The following is a 27,814-nucleotide window of genomic DNA, read 5'->3' on the forward strand; positions in this document are numbered from 1 at the left end:
CATAGTTGAGCAGGCGACAAATCTGAATCAATTGCATGATACTATCATGTCAATATGGACCAAAATCCCAGAGTTATGTTACCAACACCTTATTGAATTTATGATATGAAAAATGAAGTCAAAAAGGGGGGTTCAACCGGGTATTAGCAAAGTGTACCTAATAATAAAGTGGTGTGTGTAAAATAATATATATATATATATATATATATACACACACACACATCAAAAAAATAAAGGAACAGTTTTTAATCAGAGTATAGCATTAAGTCAATTAAACTCCTGGGATATTGATCTGGTCAGTTAAGTAGCAGAGGCTGGTGTTATCAGTTTCAGCTGCTTTGGTGTTAATGAAATTAACAGCAGGTGCACTGGATCGGCAACAATGAGACTACCTCCAAAACAGGAAATGGATTTACAGGTGGAGGCCACTGACATTTTTTTTTTTTCCCCCTTCTCATCTTTTCTGAAAGTTTTTCACTAGTTTTGCATTTGGCTAGGGTCAGTGTCACTACTGGTAGGATGAGACGATACCTGGACCTTATAGAGGTTGCACAGGCAGTCCAAATCCTCCAGGATTGCACATCAATGCATGCCATTGCCAGAAGGTTTGCTGTATCTCCCAGTACAGTCTCAAGAGCATGGAGGAGATTCCAGGAGATAGGCAGTTACTCTAGGAGAGCTAGACATGACCGTAAAAGGTCCCTAACCCATCAACCGGACCAGTATCTGCTTCTTTGTGCAAGGAGGGACAGAGTCCTACAAAATGACCTTCAGCAGACCACTGGTGTGAATGTTTTTGACCAAACAATCAAACAGACTTCATGAGATTGGCATGAGGGCCCCTTATCCTCTAGTGGACCCTGTGCTCACTGCCCAGCACTGTAGAGCTCGATTTGGCATTTGCCATTAAACACCAGAATTGGTACGTCCGCCACTGGTGCCCTGTGCTTTTCACAGATGAGAGCAGGTTCACCCTGAGCACATGTGAAAGGGTCTGGAGAAGCCATGGAGAACGTTCTGCTGCCTGAAACATAGTTCAGGATGACCAGTATGGTGGTGGGTCAGTGATGGTCTGGGGAGGCATATCCATGGAGGGATGCACAGATCTCTACAGGCTAGGCCAGAGGCGTAACTAGAACCTTCAGGGCCCTGATGCAAGAAACCATGAAGGGCCCCCCAGACCCTTGGCCGGGGCCCTTACCTTCAAGCCCAGGGCTCTTCCCACTAATCCTGGGGCTCTTTACACTCGTTGCATGGCCTTTTATTACGGTCCCGCAGCAAGATTCTTTCACAAGTTCTGCAGTGGGCACCCTTCCTGCAATCTTGTGGGCCCACTTCCTGCAATCTTGGGGCCTCCCCACAGTGGTGCAATGCCAGGGTCCGGTCGCAAGTGTGACCTTTGCGATCCTGGAAGTTCACCCACTGGTTTGCTACCAGGCCCCCTGGAGCATGGGGCCCGGTAGCGATTGCAACCCCTGTAGTTACGCCTCTGGGCTAGGTATTAGAATGATATACTTGGACCCATTGTCGGACCCTACGCTCCTGGGTTCCTCTTGGTGCACGACAATGCCTGGCCTCATGTAGCGAGAGTGTGCAGCCAGTTCTTGGAGGATGAAGGAATTGATACCATTGAATAGACCCCAAGCTCGCCTGACCTAACTCCAAAAGAAAACGCCTCTGGGACATTATGTTTCAGTCCATCCAACGCTGCCAGGTTGCACCTCAGTCTGTTCAGGAGCTCAGTGATGCCCTGGTCTAGATCTGGGAGGAAATACCCCAGGACACCATCCGTTGTCTCATTAGGAGCATGCCCTGACGTTTTTAGGCATGCATACAAGCATGTGGGGGCCATAGTACTATTTTGAGTTGCTGCAATGAAATTTCAGCAAAATGGACTAGCCTGCTGCATCATTTTTCATCATTTTTAGTAACTGCCTTTCTCCTGGAATCTCCTCCATGGTTTTGAGACTGTGGTGGGAGACACAGAAAACCTTCTGGCAATGGCACATATTGATGTGCCATCCTGGAGGAGTTGAACTGCCTGCGCAACCGCTATAGGGTCCAGGTATCACCTCATGCCACCAGTAGTGACACTGACCCTAGCCAAATGCAAAACTTGTGAAAAACAGTCAGAAAAGATGAGTAGGGAAAAAAAAATTCAGTGGCCCCCACCTGTAAAACCATTCTGTTTTGGAGGTTGCCTCCTTGTTGCCCATCTAGTGCCCCTGTTGATAATTTCACTAACACCAAAGCAGCCAAAACTGATTAAAAACACCCTCTGCTATTTAACTGACCAGATCAATATCCCAGGAGTTTTTTTGACTTGATTCTTTACTCTGATTGGGACACCTGCCTTTACACTCAGATGAACGTTAATAGCATCCCAGTTTTCGTCTGTAGGGTTCAATATTGAACTGGCCCACCCTTTTTGCAGCTATAACGGCTTCAACTGTTCTGCGAAGGCTGTCCACAAGGTTTAGGAGTGTGTCTATGGGAATTGCATTTGTGAGGTCAGGCGCTGATATTGGAAAAGAAGGCCTGGCTCACAGTTTCCACTCTAATTCATCCCAAAGTTTTCTACTGGGTTGAGGTCAGGACTCTGTACAGGTCAGTCAAGTTCCTCCGTCCCAAACTCGCTCATCCATGTCTTTATGGACCTTGCTTTGTGCACTGGTGTGCAGTCGTGTTGGAACAGTAAGGGGCCATCTCCAAACTGTTCCCACAAAGTTGGGAGCATGAAATTGTCCAAAATGTTCCCTTTATTAGAAATAAGGGGCCAAGTCCAATCCCTGAAAACCACCCTACACCATAATCCCTGCTTCAGGGATTATGGAACAGTGCACAAAGCAAGGTCCATAAAGACATGGATGACTGAGTTTGAGGTGGAGAAACTTGACTGGCCTGCACAGAGTTCTGACCTCAACCCAATAGAACACCTTTGGGATGAATTTGAGCAGAGACTGTGAGCCAGGCCTTCTCACCCAACATCAGTGCCTGACCTCACAAATGCGCTTCTGGAAGAATGGTCAAACATTCCCATAGACACACTGCTAAACCTTGTGGACAGCCTTCCCAGAAGAGTTGAAACTACTATAGCTGCAGAGGGTGGGCTCAACTCCATATTGAACCCTATGGACAAAGACTGGGATGCCATTAAAGTGTGTGTAAAGGAAGGCGTCCTAATACTTTTGACAATAAAGTGTGTGTGTGTGTGTGTGTATATATAATATAATTTCTCTTTCGTTCATTGACTGAAACAGCTCCTGATCTTCTTGACCATTGGGTTACATTGCCCCCCTTCAGGAGTAGGACACTAGGCAGAAAAATAACTTGACTACGCCTATGGGCAGTCCCAGGAGGTATACTCCCCCTCACTGCTATAGGTACTCAGTTTTTTTTTTTTCTCTGCCTAGTCTGGAGTAAGGACCTAGTTCCTTGCTGGGATCTCTGGTCCTGGTAATTTTTTCTTTTTAAGATCTATCTTTTTTTTTTTTTTTTCCCCTTCTGGTTTTCAACTGCTTGACTGAGCAACGGGCTGGATAATCTAGATCCAGTGATCACCCCAATCTGGCCAGCGAGTGCGCACAGACCTCCACTCCGTGCTAGGTCGGCCGCGACATAGCCCCACCGGACAGGGGCTTGCCTGCGAGTTAAACGTCTTGCGAGGTCGCATATGACCGGGTCTCAGCCTGAGTCGCAGAGTTCCTCCTGGCCGACAGCCCCCCATTTCAATGGTGAGGAGGTTCTGTCTGGAGCAGTGCCCGCCTGGTTCCTGGTATGGGGAGTAGCAATTCCCCCTGTAGGGTTTTGGGGTAGACGCAGGTGCCTCCCTGGAAAGGTCGGATCCCCGGGTTCCCCTCCTTCCAGTTAGGTTCCCTCGAGTCTGATGGTCCTGTGGTTGATCTATCCCCCCTTCCCCCCTCCACCTATACTAGGATTGTATGGTGGTCTGGCTACCTGCTGGGGCAGGGTGCTGTACTGGCCAATGGGGGGTACACCACAGGCGATTGGCTGTGGGGAGGGGGGGCTCCTGCCATGGGCTCTCTCCTGGAAGCCTCGTGGGCCGCCATTTTGTTGTAGCCTATTTTCTGTGAAGGCTGGCAGCCATGTTTGTGTAGCTGCGGTGGCCATTTTGCATTAGCCCAGCACTGAATTGAATGGCGGCCATTGCTGTGTAGTCTTCTGGGCGTCCATTCTAGCTGTGAGAGCCCCTCCTTATCCCGTGGTGCTCACTCGTGGGCCTCTTTCCTTTCTGGATGCATTCATGCGAAGTGCTTTGATCTTGGTGCTGCCGATGACTGCCTGGTGGGGTCCTCTCCCTCTTTCTGCTGCAGGATTGGGGGGTGCTCTGTGGCTGACGACCAGGTGGTGTTGCTAGTGCAGTGGGGGTGTCCCCTTAGCAGTGTTTTTTTTTTTTTTTTTGCACTTTTGTGGGGTACCTTTTATTCTTCATGGCACCCTTGGAGCACATTTCCCCAGCTGAACCCCTCTCAGAGCCTGCGGGGCCCTCCGGGTCCCAACCATGCACTGACGGCGGTCCTGGAGTGCATTGTGTCCCGGGTGAAGGTGGCTTTTGGGCAGCGGGTTACTAAAAAGCGCCCCCAGCCTTCCCTTGCTTCATCTGTCTCATCAGATTCTGAATCTGATCTGGCCGCTGTGGACGGGGCCTGCCCTGAATGGTCTGCGGTCTCACGCCCTGAGTTTTCAGATTCCTCCACTCCTGCAGCTGCGCACGAAAAGGCACTGATGGACCCACTGACTGTGTCTGTGCGTGAGACTTTAACCACTCTACAACCGCTCACAGTAATACTACTGCGGCAGAGTGGTTCGTTATCGTCCAGCCACGTAGTATTAACGTGATTGGACACTCCCCCTTCTGGGCGGCGCTTGCGCGCCGCCGGAGGCTCGCTCCCGCTGTTTTTATTCACAGCGGGAGTCGGGCCAGGGGAGGAGCAGCGGCGATCGCCGCTGCTCTTACCCGATCGTCGGGGATCGAGTCTGGAGATCCGCCCGCTGTGTGTAAACACAGCGGGCGGATCTCCATAGTGACAGATCAGACTGTTCAGCATAGCTGGACATCCGATCTGTCCATGACTCACACAGTCGCCTCCCCCCCTACACGTCAGTAAGCACCAGGCATACATTAACCCCTCCCTCTCCAATAAAATTAACCCCTTCCCTGCCAGTGTCATTTTTACAGTAACAGTGCATATTTATAGCACTGATTACTGCAGTAATGTCACTGGTACCCCCAAAAGTGTCAAAAATGTCAGTCAGGGGTCCGGTCTGTCCGCCGCAATGTCGCAGTCCCGCAAAAAAAATCGCAGATCGCCGCCATTACGCGTTAAAAAAAAAAACACCAAAAATGACAGAAATCTTTCCCTTTGTTAGTAAACGCAATAACTTTTGCGCAAACGAATCAAAATACGCTTATTGCGATTTTTTTTTTACCAAACATATGTAGCATAAAACAAATTGGCCAAAAATTTTTAAAAAAATTGGTTTTTACATCTTTTTTGGGGGGAATTTCATATAAAAAAATGTTAAAAATATTATTTTTTCAAAATAAACGCTCTTTTTTTGTTTATAGCGCAAAAAGTAAAAATCGCACAGGTGATCAAATACCACCAAAAGAAAGCTCTGTTTGTGGGAAAAAAAGGACGTAAATTTCGTTTGGGTACAGCGTCGCACGACCGCGCAATTGTCAGTTGAAGTCGCACAGCGCCGAATCGCAAAAAGTGGCCTGGACGGAAGACAGCAAAATCCTCCGGTGGTAAAGTGGTTAAAAAATGGAGGATGAAGCTGCAGTGGAGGCACTGGTTACCTTTTGGCACTCACAAGCCGTCTAGAGCGTTGAAGGTGTTCCCCTTCCTATTTTGACAGACTTGACGCAAAAGAGTGGGAACGTGCAAAACGTCCCTTTGTTGTCCCTAAGCGATTCGCAATGAGGTACCTATTTGAAGAGTACATCCTTAAAAAGTGGACTGTTCCACCAGTGGTAGATCCCCAGGTTTTCAGACTGAATAAGGCAACCATGATTCGGGTAGAAAAATCGCTGGCTTTTAAGGATGACCGAAAGGCGGAGGCTGTGGCCCGCAGTATGTTCACCTTGGCCGCTCTGCACTCAGACTGGTTTTCACCATTGCCCTGGTGTCACAAACTCTTACCGAGTGGGCTGAGCTTTTACTCTCTGACCAGGAAGGTGAGCAGCTTCCCCCTGCCTTTGCGGCGCTGGAGGACCAGTTGGTCCAGGGGCTGCAGTTTATCTGCGATGCCTGTTTAGATGACCGTATAGAATAAAATTGTGTGTGTTGCAAATTTTTAATGTCACACAGTATTTTCGCAGAGGATTTTGATACGCAATTTCTTTGGAAAAAATCCATTCATGAAAAAAAAAATAAACAAAACAGTAAAGTTAGCCCAAATTTATTTATTTTTTTTTAACGTGAAAGATGATGTTACACCGAGTAAATAGATACCTAACATGTCACACTTTAAAATTGCGTCTGCCCGTGCAATGGCTGCAAACTACAGTGCTTAAAATTCTCCATATGCGATGCTTTAAACGCCTCTACAGGTTACCAGTTTAGCGTTGCACAGGAACTCTAGTGCTAGAATTATTGCTCTCGCTCTGCCATTCGCGACAAGGCCTCATGTATGATGTGACCACCATTTACATATGCGTGCAGGAGGAATGTATGTGTTCACATTTGTGCATAAGCACGGTGGGAGAGGGGCACTTTAAAAAAAAAAAAAAGTTATTATTTTATACAAAAAATATTTTTTACACTGAAAGAGTGTATCAATGTGCTTTAATGAAATATTAAAGTTCATGGTATATTTCAGCTAGTGCCCATTCTAAAATGGAATGTGGGCTCTTGCAATGACATTAACGAGTCATACTAACACACCTCATTCATACACCCTGGACACTTGGCAGTTGGATTTTTGCATATAGCTTACAGACACATTGATAAGTGTTTACATATTAGACACACCTCAGCCATTCATTTGGACACTTAACAAGTTAGGCCTCGCATACAGATTACAGACAACAGCTGAACACAATGACAATTACTTACATATTAACACATCAGACAGCTGAACAGAGACGGAGCGGCTTTTCCACGAACGCAATTTCAGACACGAGACACCCCACACTCACAGAAATGTATAGGGAAAACAAAAGCCTTTTCATGTATTGTTTAGTAGAGATATATTCTATTGTTAAACTGACCCATGAATTGTACACTAGTTCAAACTGGTTTTTGCCGCTCAAATGTCCCATAAATATGGGAGCCGAACTGGAAAAAATCAGATGTTTCTGCATTAAGCTTAAGTTGCTATGTGTCGTTGCATCTCCTGGCCAGCGAGGGGAAATTCACTACACGGGGAGTTAGGACTGAAGGGTCGTGAATCATCTTATACCTGCCTCTTGATGTAAATGAGCTAACATACACTTTTACTAAATCTCTCCTCTGGTCATGCAGCCGATCAGACCGAGATCATTCCAATCGGCTGCTTCTCTGACCGCTGGTGGCAAGGGGGTGGAACCGAAGTGACAAAAACTCATCACTCCCGGTTGCCAGGGTTACAGAGAGAGGGGAACTGCATACGTTCCTCTTTCTGTCCCAGGCAGCCATCACCGCCGGCCGCATCGCTCCTGGCTTTCTCAATGAGATCTGTGAGCCTGGGAAAGGAGGTGGCAGGAAGGGGGTAGAACCCCCGTCCTCCACCCGCAGAAGTGATCAAGTGGCTAATTAGCCACTCCGATCACTTCTGCCTGAAAGGGGATCACTGGCTGCAAACAATGCTAACGGGGTGATGCTTGTAGGTGCAGGCATCATCCTGGTATAACCATTGAAACCCAAGGACCTACAGGTACGCCCTTGGGTGGGAAGTGGTAATGTTGCTGTAGGCCTCTTGGCAGCCTCCCTGACCAGTTTTCATAAATTTTGGAGAGGCGTCCAGTTCTTGGTAATGTCACTGTTGTGCCAAATTTTCTCCACTTGATGATGACTGTCTTCACTGTGTTCCATGGTATATCTAATGCCTTGGAAATTCTTTTGTACCCTTCTCCTGACTGATACCTTTTAATAATGAGATCCCTGCTTTGGAAGCTCGCTGTGGACCATGGCTTTTTTTTTTTAATTATTTTTTACTTTTTTTTTTTTTAGTAGCCCCCTTGGAAGGCTTTTGGTGAAATATCAGCAGGGGGAATCTGCACCATACAGGGTGATTAGGGTGTGCCCAGGCACACCCCGCACACCCCCTGCGCACGCCTATGGTTACATAGTTTGTGAGGTTGAAAAAATAAACCAGTTCAACCTATGATGTGTGTGTGTTTGCTGTTAAACATACATTGTATACCCCTGTATGTTGTGGTCTTTAAGGTGCCCATCTAATAGTTTTTTGAAACTATCGATGCTCCCTGCTGATACGACTGCTTGTGTAAGCAAATTCCATATCCTTACTGCTCTGACAGTGAAGAACCCCTTACGTATTTTAAGGTTAAACCGTTTTTCCTCTAGTTTTAGTGAGTGGCCATGCATCTTATTGCATTCCCTTTCTCTGAAAAGTTTGTTCTTTATGCTAAGGTCGCCAGTACAGTATTTGTACATTGAAATCATATCCCCCCTCAATTGTCTCTTCTCCAGAGAGAATAAGTTCAGTGCTTGTAGTCTTTCCTCATAGCTGATGTCCTCCATTCCCCTAATTATTTTTGTTGCCCTTCTCTGGACTCTCTCCAGTTCCAGCACATCCTTCCTGAGGACCGGTGCCCAGAACTGGACAGAATACTCCAGATGTGGCCGGACCAGAGTCTTGTAGAGTGGGAGAATAATCTCTTATTTCTGGAGTGAATCCCCTTTTTTATACATGCCAGTATTCTGTTGACAGTGCTCATCCTGTTCCTGCTGATGATTTAAGGACCTTCTCCAGCTTTCCTAGAGTAACTGCCTGTCTCCTAGAATCTCCTCCATGCTCCTGAGACTGTATTGATGTTCCATTCTGGAGGAGTTGGACTGCCTGTGCAACCTTTATAGGGTCCAGGTATTGCCTCATGCTACCAGTAGTGACACTGACCCTAGCCAAATGCAAAACTAGTGAAAAACTGTCAGACAAGATGAGTAGGGAAAAAAATGGCAGTGGCCCCCACCTGTAAAACCATTCCTGTTTTGGAGGTCGTCTTATTGTTGCCCATCTAGTGCACCTGTTGTTAATTTCATTAACACCAAACCAGCTATGCTATGCTCTAAATAAAAAGTGTACTTTTCAATTTCTTGAGCCGTATATATATATATATATATATATATATATATATATTACTGCCAGGGTAGTTCCCTCCACTGTCAGGGTAGACCCTTTCCTTATAGAGCATGTGGAGCATGATGTCTTGGTGAAAGCTTCTAAATTTGTGTCCCATGTGGGTCTAATATCCATATATAGGTGCATCTCATAAAATTAGAATATCCTCAAAAAATCCATTTAGTAATTCAATTCAAAAATTAAAACTCCTATATTTTATATAGATGCATTACACACAATGTGATATATTTCAAGCATTTCTTTATTTTAATTTTGATGATTATGGCTTACAGCTAGTGAAATCCCAAAACTCAGTATCTTAGAAAATGACATAAAACCAATAAAAAAAATAATAATTTTTAATACAGAAATGTTGGCTTACTGAAAAGTTTGACCATGTACAGTATAATATGCACTCAATACTTGGTCGGGGCTCCTTTTGCATGAATTATTGCATCAATGTGGCATGGCATAGGGGCAATCATCCTCCTGAGCCTTTAGCTCGTCTGCATTGTTGGGTCTGGTGTCTCTCATCTTCCTCTTGACAATACCCTACAGGATCTCTATGAGGTTTAGTTCAGGCGAGTTTGCTGGCCAATTAAGCACAGTGATACCATGATCAATAAACTAGGTACTGGTACTTTTGGCAGTGTAGGCAGGTGCCAAGTCCTGCTGGAAAATAAAATCAGCATCTACATAAAGCTGGTCAGCAGAGGGAAGCATGAAGTGCTCTAGAATTACTCGGTAGAGGGCTGCGCTGACTTTGGACTTAATAAAACACAGTGGACCAACACCAGCAGATGACATGGCTTCCAAAATCATCACAGACTGGAACATTTTGCATTTCATTTGGAAATCACGGTCCCAGTGGCTGGAGGAAGAGTGGAGAGGCACAGAATCCAAATTGCATGAGGCCCAGTGTGAGGTTTCCACAGTCAGTGATGATTTGGGGTGCCACACACTACCAAAAGTACCAACTTGGTTAATGATCATGGTATCTTTGTGCTTGACTGGCCAGCAAACTCGCCTGACCTAAAGCCCTTAGAGAATCTGTGGGGTATTGTCAAGAGGAAGATGAGACACCAGACCTAACAATACAATACAGGCTGAAGGCCGCTATCAAAGCAATCTGGGCTTCCATAACACCTCGGCAGTGCCACAGGCTGATCAGCTCCATGCCTCGCCATGTTGATGCAGTAATTAATGCAAAAGGAGCCCTGACCAAGCATTGAGTGCATACTATACTGTACACTGACACACTTTTCAGTAAGTCAGCCTTTCTGTATTAAAAGTCCTTTTTTTTATTTATTTTTTTTTTTAATTGGTCTTATGTAATATTCTACTTTTTTGAAATACTGAATTTTGGGTTTTCACTAGCCGTAAGCCATTATCATAAAAATTAAAAGAAAGAAATGCTTGAAATATATCACTCCATGTGTAATTAATCTATATACAGTATATTATGAGTTTCACTTTTTGAATGGAATTACTGAAATTAACTTTTTGATAATATTCTAATTTTATGAGATGCACCTGTAGATGCACAGAGCTCTCTGGTTGAGATGCTAGGATGCAGATCATATATCCCAGCATGGCCTGATTCATTTGATTCATCCCTTCTTTCCTACCCTTGATGCTATCTTCAAGAATATACCTGTTGCATAGAAGGTTAGGAAAAAGTTGTCTGAATCCACCCTTCTACTCCATCTTATTCTGGAGGGAGTATACCCAGGCTTTCTAAGCCTGATTCCTAGACAGCCTGAAAGGTGGAAAGCAAGAAAATTATAAGTCCTCAAAGAACCCTTCAGCATATAGGCGTGCCCCCACTTTTCTAAGTGGGGAGGAAGGTTGCTAATACTTGCAGGTCCATGGATCATTTTGCCCTTAAGGCATTGAGGTTAAGACAGTGCTCCACCATGTGCCACGTTCTTCAGCTCCTTATTGTCTACTCCCCTATGCCACCACACAGATTAACAGACCTTATTGCCTGGGGTTCTCCACTACCTTATATCTTGTTTCTGTGTCAGCTTGACCTCTTCAGCTGTGTCCAGTCCTGGGCACTACCATCTATTTTAGAGTGATTTTCTTCTTTTCGGGTGCTTCTATGGTCACCAATGGCTCTAGGTATGCAGTTCTTGTCCCTAACCCTTTCTAGATTCAGGTGAGAGGGGGCTTAGGGGCCTTCCTTCCAGACCAGCTGGTCTTGTCTTACAAGGACTTTTTCCCAGGTCCTTTGATTGGCACCTGTTTCTTTAAGGGATTTTTTTCCCTTTCCTTGTTAACCACATTAGTTTTATTCCCTACCAATTGGCAATTAGGTTGTCCAGCTTCTCATTTGGTCTTCAGTTTGGTGCTTCATTGCCACCTGTGTTGTCATTTCTCCCTGGTTGGTGACCTTTCATCTTGGGCATCAGGTTTATTCTCTGTATCCTCCTTATAGTTGTGTTGGCAGGTTCAGAGAGCTTCCCATCATCCTGTGTTGTGATTCTGGTGATGATCCTTGGGGTGGCTCTTTGGCTGCAGGCAGTCCCTAGTTAAGATTTGGTGGGCCTGTAAACAGTTGCTGCTTGCCAGTCCTCAGTTGAAATGCATTGGGATGTCCCACCAGTATATGACTTCCTGTGTCCCTCAATACGTTTCTTGAAGTCTATTGGAGACACAGATCCCACCCCTTCTGCTTTTATGATTATGCTCTTGATACTATATGCCACAAACTGAGGCATGCTGGGCAGAGAAGAAGTTATCCTGGGCTAGCATATAGATGATTTATTTTGTTGGAGAAGCATAATCATCACCTACATTCTAAAACTCTCTGCATACTATAGCTTTCACTGTATCAAGACGAAAGTACATATGAAGCAAAACCTTTTTTTTTTTGTCTGGAATAATGTAGGGAAAGGTTAACCACTGTCGGCAGTTGTGTCTGAGAACCGATCATAATACAGATAAATAAACATTCATTTTTGATAGTGTGTTTAGATTTATGACTGATTGTATATCGTAATTGTACAAGACACAGACTGAGTATGCATAGATCCTGGGTTATAGGCTGGTACCTTGAGGTGACCGGACACTAGCAAGCTTTGAGGACATGCCCCCATATAACCCTACCCCACTCTGTGAGTCCTCAATTTTTTTTTGCTAGTGTTTTAAGGTGATGTACCTCTTTTCCTCACAGAGAAATAAATCTTAACCCCCGTTCACACTGAATGCAACTTCTTGAAGTTGCACAATTTTAAAGCTGCAGATCGGTGCGACTTGGCTAACATCTGTGCGACATCATGCACAGATGTCTATGCAAGTCGCACCTAAACTCGCAAGAAATAGTGCACAAAGCCAGACCCTGAAGACCCCTCCAGGGGTAGTTCCACTGTTAAGTGCAAAGGCTGGACCATATATAGGACCAGAGACATGGTCAGGTAAGACAAGGTCACCATGTATCTCTGACAGTTATTATAAAAATGAAATAGAACTTCTCAGTGCAAATCTTTCAAACCTGGCGCTAACATTCAACCACTCAGATCTTAGTCTCAGTAGGACCGGGTGTTACATCAGTGTCACAGGTCACACACTTTGCCGCCACTTCTGCCTAGAGCCCTTCATAAAATACTCAGACCCTTCCTCCCACCATTTTGCCATGAAAATGATGCTACAGGACAGTCTGCATCTGTGTTGCTGCTTATCCACCTCCGACACATTTACCCTATTCCCATACCCAAATACCCCACAAGGGAATACCCTCAACCTTAGAAATGGAAGAAACCAGGTGAAAGGGAGCCACAGCAGAATCTCAGGCTAACAAATGAGGAAGAGAATGAAGTGGACCAACAAGCAGTGTTAAAGGTGACCACAGAAGAGTTCTCACTCTGACGGTCCTATTCATCTAACGTTACAGCTTTACACAATATGCTTGCCCATATGCTCACTTCTGTTTTGTGTAAAAGTCTTGGCACTTGGATCTCCCCCCTTCTTGTCATGACCCTTCAGCCTAAAAGAGACCTGCTGAATCAAAACAGACATTCATCGTTCACAAAAAAATAGAATAAGCAATTTATGACAATTTGGTCAATCCAGGAGAGATTTTTATCCTTCCGAAAATTCCAACTGAGGATGTTCCTTCATTCAAAGATTCTCCAGATAGGAAGTATGAGGCGCTCCTAAAGGCTCTCTTTACAATGGCAGGCTCAGCTCAGCAACCAGCTTTTGCTGCAATTTCTGTTTGTCAAATCGCAGCTAATTGGACTAAGCCAATGAATAGTCAACACTGAGCAATTACCCTCTCCTCTCCTCTTTTATGTGGATGCTCTAGAGCAATTTATGAGACAAATCTCCAGAATGGCTGATTTCCAATCACATGCAGAATTATGTAGTCAGCTAAAGCTGGAAAAAAAGTTAATCTTCAACAGTGGAAAAGTTTTAAAATACCCTCTCTCAGTAGTCTCTACCTCTTCAATATTCTACCCAGATTTCAGTTTCTAAGCCTACAGTAAGTTCAGCCCTTCTTTTCAGCACAAGATTTGGCTCACAAAGCCCATCAAGTCTTCTCAAAAGTCAACTTTTGAGAAGTAGAGAACGTCTGTTACAGTTGCCCAACTTTGGATCACAGATATCCCAGACCTGTGGGTTCAATCGGTTTTAAATGTGTACAAAATATAGCTCAAAACTATACCCCCTTATTGCTTTCAAATCAGCCAAAATCAGGCCAAGAACAGTCACATTTGCAGAATGCCTTAAACATCTGTTGTTCTAGGGAGTAGTTGTGCCAGTATACCTACTACAGGACAAGTTGAAAGAATTCTATTCAAACCTGTTCACTGGGTAATTGTCCTTTTTTTTACCTAAAATCCCTAAACACATACCTTCATATTCCCAACTTTCACATGGAATCTGCAAGGGGAATATTTGGCATCTGTGGACATCCATGCCTACTTGCATATTCCCATTTATTAGCATTTTCTGCGCTTTGTAGTAGAAAACAATCACTTTCAGTTTGTCATACTGGCATTTGGCCAATCCCCTGCTTCCACAATATTCATAAAGGTCCTTGTACCCCCCCCCCCCCCCCCATCACATGGTCACCTGCGGGACCAAGTGACAGGAAGCGCACAGCGGCGGTTGTGAACCCAACAGCTGACTGCTGAGGGTCGATGGCTCAGAGAAGCAGCTACAAGGTCACAGCTACGGTCCTGGACAGGGAGCTAGAGCATAAGATTCCCCAGGGCGCGGTGTCTTAGAGCCAGCAGGTTTTCCCCAGAGGCTATGATGGTGAGGATGGACTTGGCTGCAGCTGACTCCAGGTCGCTGCCCCCAGGGTCACCCAGCTCATGCTCATGGCTGGCTCTAGTGGATGGAGAGGAAGCAGCAGTCCAGGGCAACAAGGGATAGTTGGGAGAAAAAGCCAAAGATCAGGGCAACAAGCAGACAGGGATGGACAGAAGGACGAGCCAAAGGTCGGGGCAGCAAGCAGACAGGGATGGTCAGGTGAACAAGCCAAAATCGGTACACAGAGATCAAACGTAGAGCACACGGCAAGACACACTCGGGGGAAGCCTTCACACAATTGTTGCTCGGGCAAAGCTGGCTTGCAGAGCGTGTGTTAATATAGTGTTTCCTATTAGAGGCTGGGGTGAAGCCATGCTGAGAGAAGAATACTTAAAATTTCAATGTTTTGTTCCCCAAGCCACTTAGTTATCATTTTTATAAAAACATATAAATAAAGAGGCGCTAATCAATCACAACTAAATCTCATACAGTCATTATTCTGTCACATTTATCTTACCCTCCACGCACTACATCCTGTTATATGGTCAGCGCTTAGGTTTCTTTACTCCCTAGTTATCATTTTTGCCTCATGGTAAGGTGCTCCATCATGCTGGAAAAGGCATTTTTCGTCACCAAACTGTTCTTGGATGGTTGGGAGAAGTTTCTCTCAGAGGATGTTTTTGTACCATTCTTCATTCATGGCTTTGTTCTTAGGCAAAATTATGAGTGTCATGGGTCTGCCACCTAAGGGTTAACTTAGTGCAGACTAATTGCAATGATTGGTAACAGGCTGCCCTATTTAAACACCTCAGAAGCACTGTGTCATTGCTGTCTGATCTGCAGCTTTACTTTGAGTCTGTTCCTGTGCTTGTATTGATTCCTGTATTGACCTGGCTTGTCTGACTTCGTTGCTATCTCCAGTCCTGACCCCGGCTTGCTTTGACTCTGCTATACCTGCTTCCTGCCTGATATCCTGCTGCCAACCCCTGCCTGTACACCGACTACTCTCTGCCTGCTGCTTGAACTGTATCTGATTACCTGTGTCTGAAACCGGCTTGTCTGACCCTGCTCCAGTCTTTGCCCATCCAGCTCCTTCCAGTGCCTGGAGGCAATGTCCTGCACCCGCTGTGCATCCGCTGTGCATGCGCACCTCTTTACCTGCTTCTTCCTGCTGCTCAGCAATCCAGCCGTGTTCATTGACTTATCAGCTACTCTTCTCAACTGCCAACAGAAGACCAGCGCAGGCACTCTTACCTCACTGCGCTCTTGCATCCACTGTTGCAACTCCAGTGGTGCCTGAGCCAGGGCTGTACGAGAGGTCTCCCTCTGCACGTCAGGCTCTACTACAAGGTACGTGACAGTGAGTGAGCCCACTCCTTTGGCTAAGAAGCAACCTCACACATGAATGGCCTCAGGATGCTTTGCTGTTGGCATGACACAGGATTGATGGTAGAGCTCACCTTTTTTTCTCCAGACAAGGTTTTTTCCGGATGCCCCAAACAATCAGAAAGGAGATTCATCAGAGAAAATGACTTTACCCCAGTCCTCAGCAGTCCAATCCCCATACCATTTGCAGAATATCAGTGTGTTCCTAATGTTTTTCCTGGAGAGAAGTGGCTTCTTTGCTGCCCTTCTTGACACCAGGCCATCCTCCAAAAGTCTTTAACTCACAAGGTATTCTGAAAACCTTGAGCGAGTTATTTGAGTTACTGTTGCCTTTTTATCATATCAAACCAGTCTGCCCATTCTCCTCTGACATCAACAAGGCATTTTCATCCATACAACTTTTGCTTACTGAATATTTTCTCTCTTTTGGACCATTCTCTGTAAACTCTAGAGATGGTCGTGCTTGAAAATCCCAGTAGCTCAGCAGTTTTTGAAATACTCAGACCACCCCGTCTGGCACCAACAACCATTCCATGTTCAGTCACCTAAATTCCCTTTCTTCCCCATTCTGATGCTCGGTTTGAACTTCAGCAAGTCGTCTTCACCACGTCCAGATGCCTAAATGCATTGAGTTGCTGTCATGTGATTGGCTGATTAGCAATTTGTGCTATCAAGCAATTCAACAGGTCTACCTAATAAAGTGGCCGGTGAGTGTATATAGGGGTGAATCACCTAATACAGGGTTGTCAAATTCAAATTCATTGGGGGCCGCATCAGCAGTATAGTTGCTCTCAAAGGGCCGGTGGTATCTGTAGGACTATGTGTCCACTCTGTCCACTCACGGAGTGCGGGGTTGCGTGCGGAGTGCGGTGTTGCGTGCGGAGTTTTGGCATGTGCTGGGTACGGAGTGCCGGGTTCAGGAATGCGCTGCATATGGAGTGCGGGGTTCAGGAGTTCGCTGCGTACGGAGTGCGGGGTTGCGTACGGAGTGCGGGGTTGCGCACGGAGTGCGGGGTTCCGTACGGAGTGCGGGGTTTGGGAGTGCGCTTCATACGGAGTGCGGGGTTCCGTACAGAGTGCGGGGTTCAGGAGTTCGCTGCGCATGGAGTGCGGGGTTGCGTACGGAGTACAGGGTTCCGTACGGAGTGCGGGGTTCAGGAATGCGCTGCATACGGAGTGCAGGGTTGCGTGTGGAGTTTTGGCGTGCGCTGGGTGCGGGGTTCAGGAGTGCGCTGCATATGGAGTGCAGGGTTCAGGAGTGCGCTGCATATGGAGTGCAGGGTTCAGGAGTGTTCTGCGCATGGAGTGCGGGGTTGAGTGCGGGGTTGCATGTGGAGTTTCGCCGTGCGGGGCTCAGGGGTGCCCTCCGTTCCCATCCTGCCTCCACAGCACTCAAAACCCCCCCCCCCCCCCGCCCGTGAGATGTCTCCTTGGAAACCGGCCGGCCGCGCATGCGCACAAACACAGGCGTCGCCGCTAGGAGGAGAGGGAGCGTGAGATGTCTCCTTGGAGAATGGCCGTAGGGTGTTTTTTTTAAGAGTATGCCGGAGGATGTTTTTACTTGACAGTGACACAGAGGTGAAAAGGCCTGGCGGGCCGGATTCGGCCCGCGGGCCATGTGTTTGCCACCCGTGACCTAATACCATATTTCTATCTCCATAAGACATACATTGGTTGTGTGTACCAACCAGGGCCGGCCCTACAATGAGTCCCACTGGGTCCATTGCACCCAGGCAGGACTTTGAGAGTGATGGCAAACTGATGCCCAAGATTGTTTCCAGAAGTTTTGTGTGTCATCAGTTTGCGGCGCGTTACGGGCGTCATTTCCCCATCTCATACTGCTGCCCGTAGTGCAAACTGATGAGTATGAGGGGGCAGAGTGTCTCCTCTGGGGGACGTTCCTTATGTGATTGTGGTGTACGTAATGACGTCAGACATTTAGACAAATAATACTGGAGTTTGTGGTTTGGAATTGAACATATTGTGCATGTACACAAGGTGCTGTTGCATGTGAATCTGCCTTCCTGATAAATGTAATTTTAGTTTTAATTATCATGCTATAAAATAATGGTGGGGGCTTTCGGTGGACGTGATATATTTTTTTTTTTTGGGGGGGGGGGCAGCATTTTATTTTTAGACCCAGGCAGCACAATGTCTTGGGCTGGCCCTGGTACCAACCCTCTTTATCAGTGACAAAATGTGAGTTGCTTTCCTCCCGGCGGGTATATGAAGGGGAGTGCACTCCTTGTCTACATGACTATGACGATTACCATCCACAGAGGGCACTGCTCCGCTCCCTCCGGCTTTATGACTACCACTCCCAGCTCTGTCTCTCGCTGTCGGAAGTATTGTAGGATATGTGGGCGGGGCTCTGTTGTTGTCCGTACACATGGTACCCCTGGAGGTGGATGTAGACCTGTGTACGGAGAGCCGGTACCGGCGGTATACATAGAGGGCGGGCGGGAATGTCTTTCTTTAAGGAGATGGGGCTAGCCGCTGCCCTTCTAGCTGCTACCGGAGGAGCGGCAATTGCTACCTGGAGCTACATCAGTGCCAGGAAAAGGAAGGAAGCTGGACGGGACTGGAACCCACCACAGGAGGAGCACCAGAGGGCAGAGGAAACATCTATAGTGCCTCATTCCACACAGGCTCCTATGACCGTACCCTGTGTACAAGGAAGAGAGCTTGGTGACTCACACAAACCAAGGGGAGGGCAAGCAACAGGGCAGGGCACCGTGCTAGTGCCAGAGTATGAGGAGAGGGCAGGGGATGTATATAACACCGCCCAGCCAGGGGGGGCAGCACTTCACGTGGAAGGAGACACAGCAAGGGGTACATACACAGTACAGGGGGGTAGGGGATCAGCAGTGCAGGTGGAAGGAGAGACAGCTGGGGGTACATCCACAGTACAGGGGGGTAGGGGATCAGCAGTGCAGGTGGAAGGAGAGACAGCTGGGGGTACATACACAGTACAGGGGGGTAGGGGATCAGCAGTGCAGGTGGAAGGAGAGACAGCAGGGGGTACATACACAGTACAGGGAGGTAGGGGGTCAGCAGTGCAGGGGGAAGAAGAGATAGCAGGGGGTACATACACAGTACAGGGGGGTAGGGGATCAGCAGTGCAGGGGGAAGGAGAGATAGCAGGGGGTACATACACAGTACAGGGGGGTAGGGGATCAGCAGTGCAGGGGGAAGGAGAGACAGCAGGGGGTACATACACAGTACAGGGGGGTAGGGGATCAGCAGTGCAGGTGGAAGGAGAGACAGCAGGGGGTACATCCACAGTACAGGGGGATAGGGGATCAGCAGTGCAGGTGGAAGGAGACACAGCAGGTACATACACAGTACAGGGGGGTAGGGGCTCAGCAGTGCAGGTGGAAGGAGAGACAGCAGGGGGTACATCCACAGTACAGGGGGGTAGGGGATCAGCAGTGCAGGTGGAAGGAGAGACAGCAGGGGGTACATACACAGTACAGGGGGGTAGGGGATCAGCAGTGCAGGTGGAAGGAGAGACAGCAGGGGGTACATACACAGTACAGGGAGATAGGGGATCAGCAGTGCAGGGGGAAGGAGAGACAGCAGGGGGTACATACACAGTACAGGGAGATAGGGGATCAGCAGTGCAGGGGGAAGGAGAGACAGCAGGGGGTACATACACAGTACAGGGAGATAGGGGATCAGCAGTGCAGGGGGAAGGAGAGACAGCAGGGGGTACATACACAGTACAGGGGGGTAGGGGATCAGCAGTGCAGGTGGAAGGAGAGACAGCAGGGGGTACGTCCACAGTACAGGGGGATAGGGGATCAGCAGTGCAGGGGGAAGGAGAGATAGCAGGGGGTACATACACAGTACAGGGGGGTAGGGGATCAGCAGTGCAGGGGGAAGGAGAGACAGCAGGGGGTACATACACAGTACAGGGGGGTAGGGGATCAGCAGTGCAGGTGGAAGGAGAGACAGCAGGGGGTACATCCACAGTACAGGGGGATAGGGGATCAGCAGTGCAGGTGGAAGGAGACACAGCAGGTACATACACAGTACAGGGGGGTAGGGGCTCAGCAGTGCAGGTGGAAGGAGAGACAGCAGGGGGTACATCCACGGTACAGGTGGAAGGAGAGAGAGCAGGTACATACTCAATACAGGGGGATAGGGAATCAGCAGTGCAGGTGGAAGGAAAGACAGTAGGGGGTACATACACAGTACAGGGGGGTAGGGGATCAGCAGTGGAAGGAGAGACAGCAGGGGGTACATCCACAGTACAGGGGGATAGGGGATCAGCAGTGCAGGTGGAAGGAGAGACAACAGGAGGTATATTCATAGTACTGGAAGATAAAGCAGAAGAGGAAGAAAGATTATTAGTGCAGGTAGGGAAAGAATGTGGTGCACACACAGTGCAAGTGGATGACAAGGCAGAGCAAGAAAGATCAGCAGTGCAGGTGGAGGGAGAAAGAGAATTTAGTGCACACACAGTACAGGGTGACAGGAGATCACAGCCAGAGAGATCGGAATTGGAAAGAGAGAGAGAAGGTAGTACATACACGGTTCAAGATGACAGTAGATTACAGCCAGAGGGATCAGCAGTGCAAGTGGAAGGAGAGAGTGCAGATAGTACATACACAGTACAGGTAGATAGGAAGGCAGACTGTACATACATAGTGCAGGAAGTCAGAAGTTCACAGGCAGATAGATCCGCAGTGCAGGTGGGAGAAGAGAAAGAACAGAGTGCATACACAGTGCAGGAAGATAGATCAGAGCTACAGACATCACATGAGGAGCCCCCTATCATAAAGGATCTCAGTGACAGCGATATTTGTACTAAAGTACAACCTCAGGTAAGAACCCTCTGTGTTAAACAACATTTGTTTCCTTCCTGTTTTGTAACCTTAGTTTTATATGCTTGCGTTGATTGCTTATACAAGTGAAACAGACTTGCAGGCTGCTGACACGCCAAAGAGAATAAGGTTGCACGTAGATACTTTTTTTTTTTTTTTTCCAGCAGGCCAAACAGAAAAAAAACACACCTCATCCACATGAACAGATTTAGCCGACTACCTGCTTCCAGAGCTCATGCGGTACTGTATTTTACTTGAAGGAATACAACAAACAATCCTCCAGGCTCATGCTTTTCAGCCCTCAGTGGGCCTCAATCGGGATTTAGGCTCACTGAGGGCTAAAACACGTGAGCCTGAAGAACTTTGTTGTATTTCAAGTGAAATAAAGCCTCGCATGAGCTCTGGAAGCAGGTAGCCGGCTATATCTGTTCATGTAGTGAAAAAATTACTACAAAACCAAAAGGAGTTCCCCTTGGGTGGGACTTTATAGGCACCAAGTTAACACACAGGAAAAAAGATATGTAAAAATATGGAATCTTTATTAATGTTATACAATTGAATAAAAACAATTAGGCAAGCTGTGGGATACTTCACATATAACAGTAGAACTTAGACCACGCGGCCCCCGGGTTGTTACCCGACGCGTTTCGGAGTATAAAACTGAACTCCTTCTTCAGGGGTAACTACAAAATACATTGTAGGTAAAAAATACACAAACAACTTACATAGTTCACTGTAGTGGTAAGTATGGATACCTGCCTGGGAGTTAAAAACAAATGGTCAGCATACCAATGTTGTCCATCAGGGGTGCCGTCTGGTTGTCCTAGAGAGTGTTGAGATCTTGAACAGATTCTTGGATACCAGGTGTCAGAATTTGCACGCTAACTAGTCTCAGTGGAGGCTAGGTGGGAGCAGCTGAAACCCCAAGTAACAGCAAATCTGCTGAACGGAAAACCATACAATTACTAAAACACACTTTCTAGCGGGGTCTATAAGCTATGTGCCCAAATTACTCAAATAGATATATGGGATGACAATTTTTTGTATATATAGAGGTGTGTAGAGCCAAATGCTAGATTATTGTGCCAGTAAGGTGGCAAGGATTATAAAAGACCCATCAAGGTTGCAATGAAGGTAATATGATTTAATGAAAACCCATTTTCAATGAGGTTAGCATATCTAGTAGTAATGTAGCTGGCGGCTATTGACTTGTGTTTAGTTCGCAGTGCTGTTCAAATATAATCTGTAGAAAATCTTCCTTTTCTTACCTACAACCTCAGCAGTCTGTTTTTCCCCAGAGAACATTGGAGCCTGGAAGGTCCTGTGTGTCCGGAAAGAGAGCAAGCAGCTCTGATGCCAAACATGCAGGGCTTAAAAGGTGTAGGCATCAGCTGAAATGTGCATCAGCTGGATGACGCCACTCGTTCAGCTGATTGCCATCTAGGTTTCCTGGGACGCTGGAGCTGTGCGCGCCCAAGACCGGAAGTGACCCAGCGGAAGCGCGAGCGGCCCGTGCGTTCCACCGACACGGAACTCACTCCGTCTGCGTGAGCCGCAGACGGGAGTGTACTGGGCATGCGCTGCCGACCTCGGGCAGAGATCGGGATGGATTGGTGAATGCCGTAAGAGCAGACGCCACTAGGTGGCGTCCGCTTTCCGTGCTGGGCCGATCCCAAAGCATGTCCAGAGATAGAACTATCTCTGGGAGCAAAGACTGAACACCGTCCAAGAAGATCTGATGTAAACCAACATAGCTGCAACCTCGATGTACACGGACCACATTATTATGTGGGTCCGTTACATCGATGATGTTTTCATGCTTTGGCATGGATCAGCTGACCTTTTGGACAAATGGATGGACAGGATGAACAAAAATGAATATAACTTGAATTTTACTATGAACTGTGATGTACATCATGTCACCTTTTTGGACGTAGAGGTCTACAAGGGCGAGGATGGTGTTCTCCACAGTGGGCTGTATCAGAAGCCCACTGCTGCAAACACCATACTACATGCCTCGAGCTTCCACCCACAAAACTTGGTCCGCTCAATTCCATACGGCCAATATCTTCAGGCCAGGCGGAATTGTACTGACCTAGTCAGTTTTCAGAAAGCCGCTGATGATTTGCGATGTAGACTCCTTTCTAGAGGATACACCAAATCTACCCTCAAAAAAGCATACAAAAGAGCCTTGACCAGTGACAGAGCACAATTATTGGCCCCAAAAACTCCTAAGCCTGTAGACAACAGCCTTAGAATTATCACAAAATACTCGGAACAACATCCTGAAATCAAGAGAATAGTGGCGAGATACTGGCACATGCTCGCCCTCGACCCGATCCTGGGCAAGCATGTTTCAGAATATCCCCAATTTACATATAAAAAAGTACCTGCCCTAAAAGACCAACTCGTACAGAGCGAATTTACAGCTCATAGAGGGAAAGATCCCTGCACATTTAAAGGGACATATATGTGCGGGACATGCAAATACTGTAGATACACCATCAAAAACCTGACATTACCAAACGGACAGATCTTCAGACCACAACATTTCGCTAGCTGCTGCACTCACGGGGTGGTATACTTACTCCTCTGTGAGTGCGGCTGTTTTTACGTCGGTAAGACCAAACTTGAATTTACGAAGCGTGCGTGTAGACACATAAAGAGCATAAAAACATGTGACCCAGACCTTCCGCTGGGACGCCATGCCGCCTTAGTTCACCCAGGCAGATTCCCAAAAATTAAATTCCTGATTCTAGATAGGATCCATCCAAACCCCAGAGGAGAGGATTGGAACAAGACCCTCCTCCAAATGGAGTTACGCTGGATCTATCGTTTAAAAGCGACCGAACCACCAGGACTAAACGACCTCATATCATTTAGACTGTTCCTCGAGGGTTTTACGTCCGGAGGCATGGAAAAATAAACCAAGTCTTGGATGTGTTTGTTGAGGGGGTTTTTTACTATCATATGCCCTGGGTGAAACTTTGTCGTATCTATTGTGATATATATTAGATCAATAATACAATCTGTTAATAAATGGGTCCTATTCCCTAATGTTCTTCCCCTGCTATGTTTATTATTTTTTTTCCCCTCCCATTTTCCTTTTCCCTTCCCCCCCCCCCTCCTACATTTTCCTCCCCCTCCCCTCCCCTTCTTTCCTTTCCTTTCCTTCCCTTCCTGTAATTTTGTATTTTGCTTCAATATTCCTGCACTGCATTTGTACACAAATGTTACTGCATACTTTCATGTTGTCACATCAGGTGCCAAGTCTGTCTGTTATTTGTCTGTGATGTGTTCATGCACTGATAATTTTTGTATTCACTGTTTATTTATAAATGTTGTGCAACCCTGGGCAACTCCGTGTCCAGTGGAATATTAATTACACATTCCCATACTAACATACTTAGTGCTATATTTGTTCCAGCTATGTTGGTTTACATCAGATCTTCTTGGACGGTGTTCAGTCTTTGCTCCCAGAGATAGTTCTATCTCTGGACATGCTTTGGGATCGGCCCGGCACGGAAAGCGGACGCCACCTAGTGGCGTCCGCTCTTACAGCATTCACCAATCCATCCCGATCTCTGCCCGAGGTCGGCGGCACATGCCCAGTACACCCCGTCTGCGGCTCACGCAGACGGAGTGAGTTCCGTGTCGGTGGAACACACGGGCCGCTCGCGCTTCCGCCGGGTCACTTCCGGTCGGGGGCGCGCTCGGCTCCTGCGTCCCAGGAAACCTAGATGGCAATCAGCTGAACGAGTGGCGTCATCCAGCTGATGCACATTTCAGCTGATGCCTACACCTTTTAAGCCCTGCATGTTTGGCATCAGAGCTGCTTGCTCTCTTTCCGGACACACAGGACCTTCCAGGCTCCAATGTTCTCTGGGGAAAAACAGACTGCTGAGGTTGTAGGTAAGAAAAGGAAGATTTTCTACAGATTATATTTGAACAGCACTGCGAACTAAACACAAGTCAATAGCCGCCAGCTACATTACTATTAGATATGCTAACCTCATTGAACTAAATGGGTTTTCATTAAATCATATTACCTTCATTGCAACCTTGATGGGTCTTTTATAATCCTTGCCACCTTACTGGCACAATAATCTAGCATTTGGCTCTATACACCTCTATATATACAAAAAATTGTCATCCCATAGATCTATTTGAGTAATTTGGGCACATAGCTTATAGACCCCGCTAGAAAGTGTGTTTTAGTAATTGTATAGTTTTCCGTTCAGCAGATTTGCTGTTACTTGGGGTTTCAGCTGCTCCCACCTAGCCTCCACTGAGACTAGTTAGCGTGCAAATTCTGACACCTGGTATCCAAGAATCTGTTCAAGTTCTCAACACTCTCTAGGACAACCAGACGGCACCCCTGATGGACAACATTGGTATGCTGACCATTTGTTTTTAACTCCCAGGCAGGCTATCCATACTTACCACTACAGTGAACTGTGTAAGTTGTTTGTGTATTTTTTACCTACAATGTATTTTGTAGTTACCTGTTGGAAAATGTTGAAATTAATTTGCTATATATTAATTATCTACAGACCACCCTCCAAGGGCACCCCTGAAGGAGTTCAGTTTTATACTCCGAAACGCATCGGGTAACAACCCGGGGGCAGCATGGTCTAAGTTCTACTGTTATATGTGAAGTATCCCACAGCATGCCTAATTGTTTTTATTCAATTGTATAACATTAATAAAGATTCCATATTTTTTACATATCTTTTTTCCTGTGTTAACTTGGTGCCTATAAAGTCCCACCCAAGGGGAACTCCTTTTGGTTTTGTACTGATTTTTTGGGATGTGGCACTTATGGGATTATGCAACATGAGCAACCATTTTTGAAAAAATTACTAGTGCGCTCAGTGGTTGTTACAACAAATAAACAAAGTGAATACAAAAATCCACTTCAATGCAATGAGAAAAAAACTCAGAAAACAAGAAACCATAAGTCCCCGTTCACACTGGGGCGACCTGTGAGGCGACCTGGTCGCCTCACAGGTCGCCGTAGGTCGCCTTCCATAGGGAAGCTGTGGACCCGTTCTAATAGGAGCGACACAAGTCGCTCCGACTTAGAAAAAGGGTCCGGAGCTTCTTTGGAGCGACCGTCATAGACTTCAATGTTATGAAGTCCGTGCCTACTGCTCCGAGGTCGCGGCGCGCTGCTCGCACCGTGACCTCGGAGGTCGCCCCTGGAAGTGAACGGGGCCTTAAGGTGAATAATAAATAACGTGCAACAACACAGTATTAAAAATAGTGTCATGCGTTGTAAACAAATACAATGTGAATAAATAAGTCCAAAAAGAGTGACAAATGAATCTTCACTGATAAATTCCTGGAAGTATGAATGCTTCCTAAAGCCAGTACACACGTAGCGATTGTCTGCCGTAAATATTCGGCCGCCGACCGATCGGCCGATTGTAGGCTTGTTAGTATGATGCTTCCGACAGCCGATGGCGCATTTTCAGCCGAACAGAATCTGTTGTGCAGACTTTAAAATATTTGTTGGCCGTCACCAGAACGGCCGATTGTTCGCCAGTCAGTACAGAATTCGGCCGACAATCAGCAGATTTGCAAGACTGGGCATGCTTAGAAAAGAAAAAAGACACGGAAAGTTAACCATCACATGACATCACTTCTGCAGTCGGCTGTTGTTGGCCGACAAAATTCGTGTGCAGTCTTTTGCAGTTTTCAACAGACAGGACAGCCCTGGACAAAAGACGGCCGATCGTTCGGCCGACGATCAGTACGTGTGTACGGGTCTTTACTTAGGTCAGCAGATCCCAACACCACGTGACTCAAACACTCAAGTGCAATGGATCCTTACCAACTTCCCACTGGCATGTAACATGTAGAAAAAAAAAACTACATCCAATCGCTGTAAAAAGGTACGTGAACCAAAGTGTCGTCCCCACACTCAGTGCATCACCACGTGGCAATAAATAAAGTTTGCTTCTTATCAGATGGCTATGACCATGAGCTTGAAATAATATATTCCACAGAGGGACCCCTGGGATGGACACCTCTAGGGCTTGGCTAACGATGGCCACACAGATGACCTCACACATGGGCTCCTTCACATAGGTGAGTGCTGTGACCCCCAGAGTGGAAGCTCAGTGCTAGATGTAACGCTAATGGAAGTGAGGCATTGATCCCATGCATCTTCTTGCTTCAGCACACAGACTGCTCCCTATGAATCCAACAAGGGAACAGAGAACAGTTACATGCAATGGGAGCAGCCTGTGTGCTGAAGCAAGAAGATGCATGGGATCAATGCCTCACTTTCATTAGGGTTACATCTAGCACTGTGAGCATCCACTCTGGGGGTCGCAGCACTCACCTATGTGAAGGAGCCCATGTGAGGTCATCTTTGTGGCCAGCATTAGCCAAGCCCTAGAGGTGTCCCTCTGTGGAATATATTATTTCAAGCTCATGGTCATAGCCATCTGGTAAGAAGCAAACTTTATTTCTCTATCGCTCATTGACAGACGTAGTCCTCGGTGATACAGCACCTTCGGGTTATGTTGCCTCCACAGGAGTAGGACTAGACAGGAAATAAAATGCTCTGGCCACACCCTAGGGGCAGTCCCAGAGGGTATATCCTCTCTCTCTCTGCCTCAGCAAATCAGTTTTTTTCTGTCTAGTCAGGAGTAAGGACCTAGATACCTTGCTGGGATCTTCGGTCCTGGCAGGATTTTTTTCTTAGAAAAGAATTTTTTAAGACAGCTTTTTTTCTCCAGTGTTCCTGTGAGATCTTCAAGCAAGAAAGCTGAACTGGGCGACGGGCTGGATGTTGAGATCCAGTGGTCACCCCAGTTCAGCCTACGAGCGCGTGCAGGCCATAGCTCCGCGCTGGGTCGGCCGCGACATAGTCCCACTGGACGGGGACTGACCCTGCGAGTTAAACGTCTCGCTGAAACGCCAAAGACCATGAGTCACGGCGCCCGTATTGGTCGACAGCCCTCCCACCCCGGTGGAGAGGGGTACTGTCAGGAGTTGGCGCCCGCCTGGTTCCGGTATGG

At 46.9% G+C, this 27,814-nt stretch overlaps 1 protein-coding gene across 1 annotated transcript in view; it reads left to right on the forward strand.

Annotated features, from left to right (window-relative positions):
- Positions 1–20,213: 20,213 nt before the first annotated feature.
- ARL9 (ARF like GTPase 9) overlaps positions 20,214–27,814 on the forward strand; it is a gene marked incomplete at its 5' end in the record, with an annotated part of 59,057 nt that continues 51,456 nt past the window's right edge. The window contains one exon of the mRNA XM_082246563.1: positions 20,214–20,783. Coding sequence (XP_082102689.1) covers positions 20,214–20,783 — 570 coding nt within the window. The remainder of the gene's footprint in view (positions 20,784–27,814) is intronic.

This window comes from Pelophylax lessonae, assembly GCF_965119305.1.
Source record: "Pelophylax lessonae genome assembly, chromosome: 1".
Classification (NCBI taxonomy): Eukaryota; Metazoa; Chordata; class Amphibia; order Anura; family Ranidae; genus Pelophylax; species Pelophylax lessonae.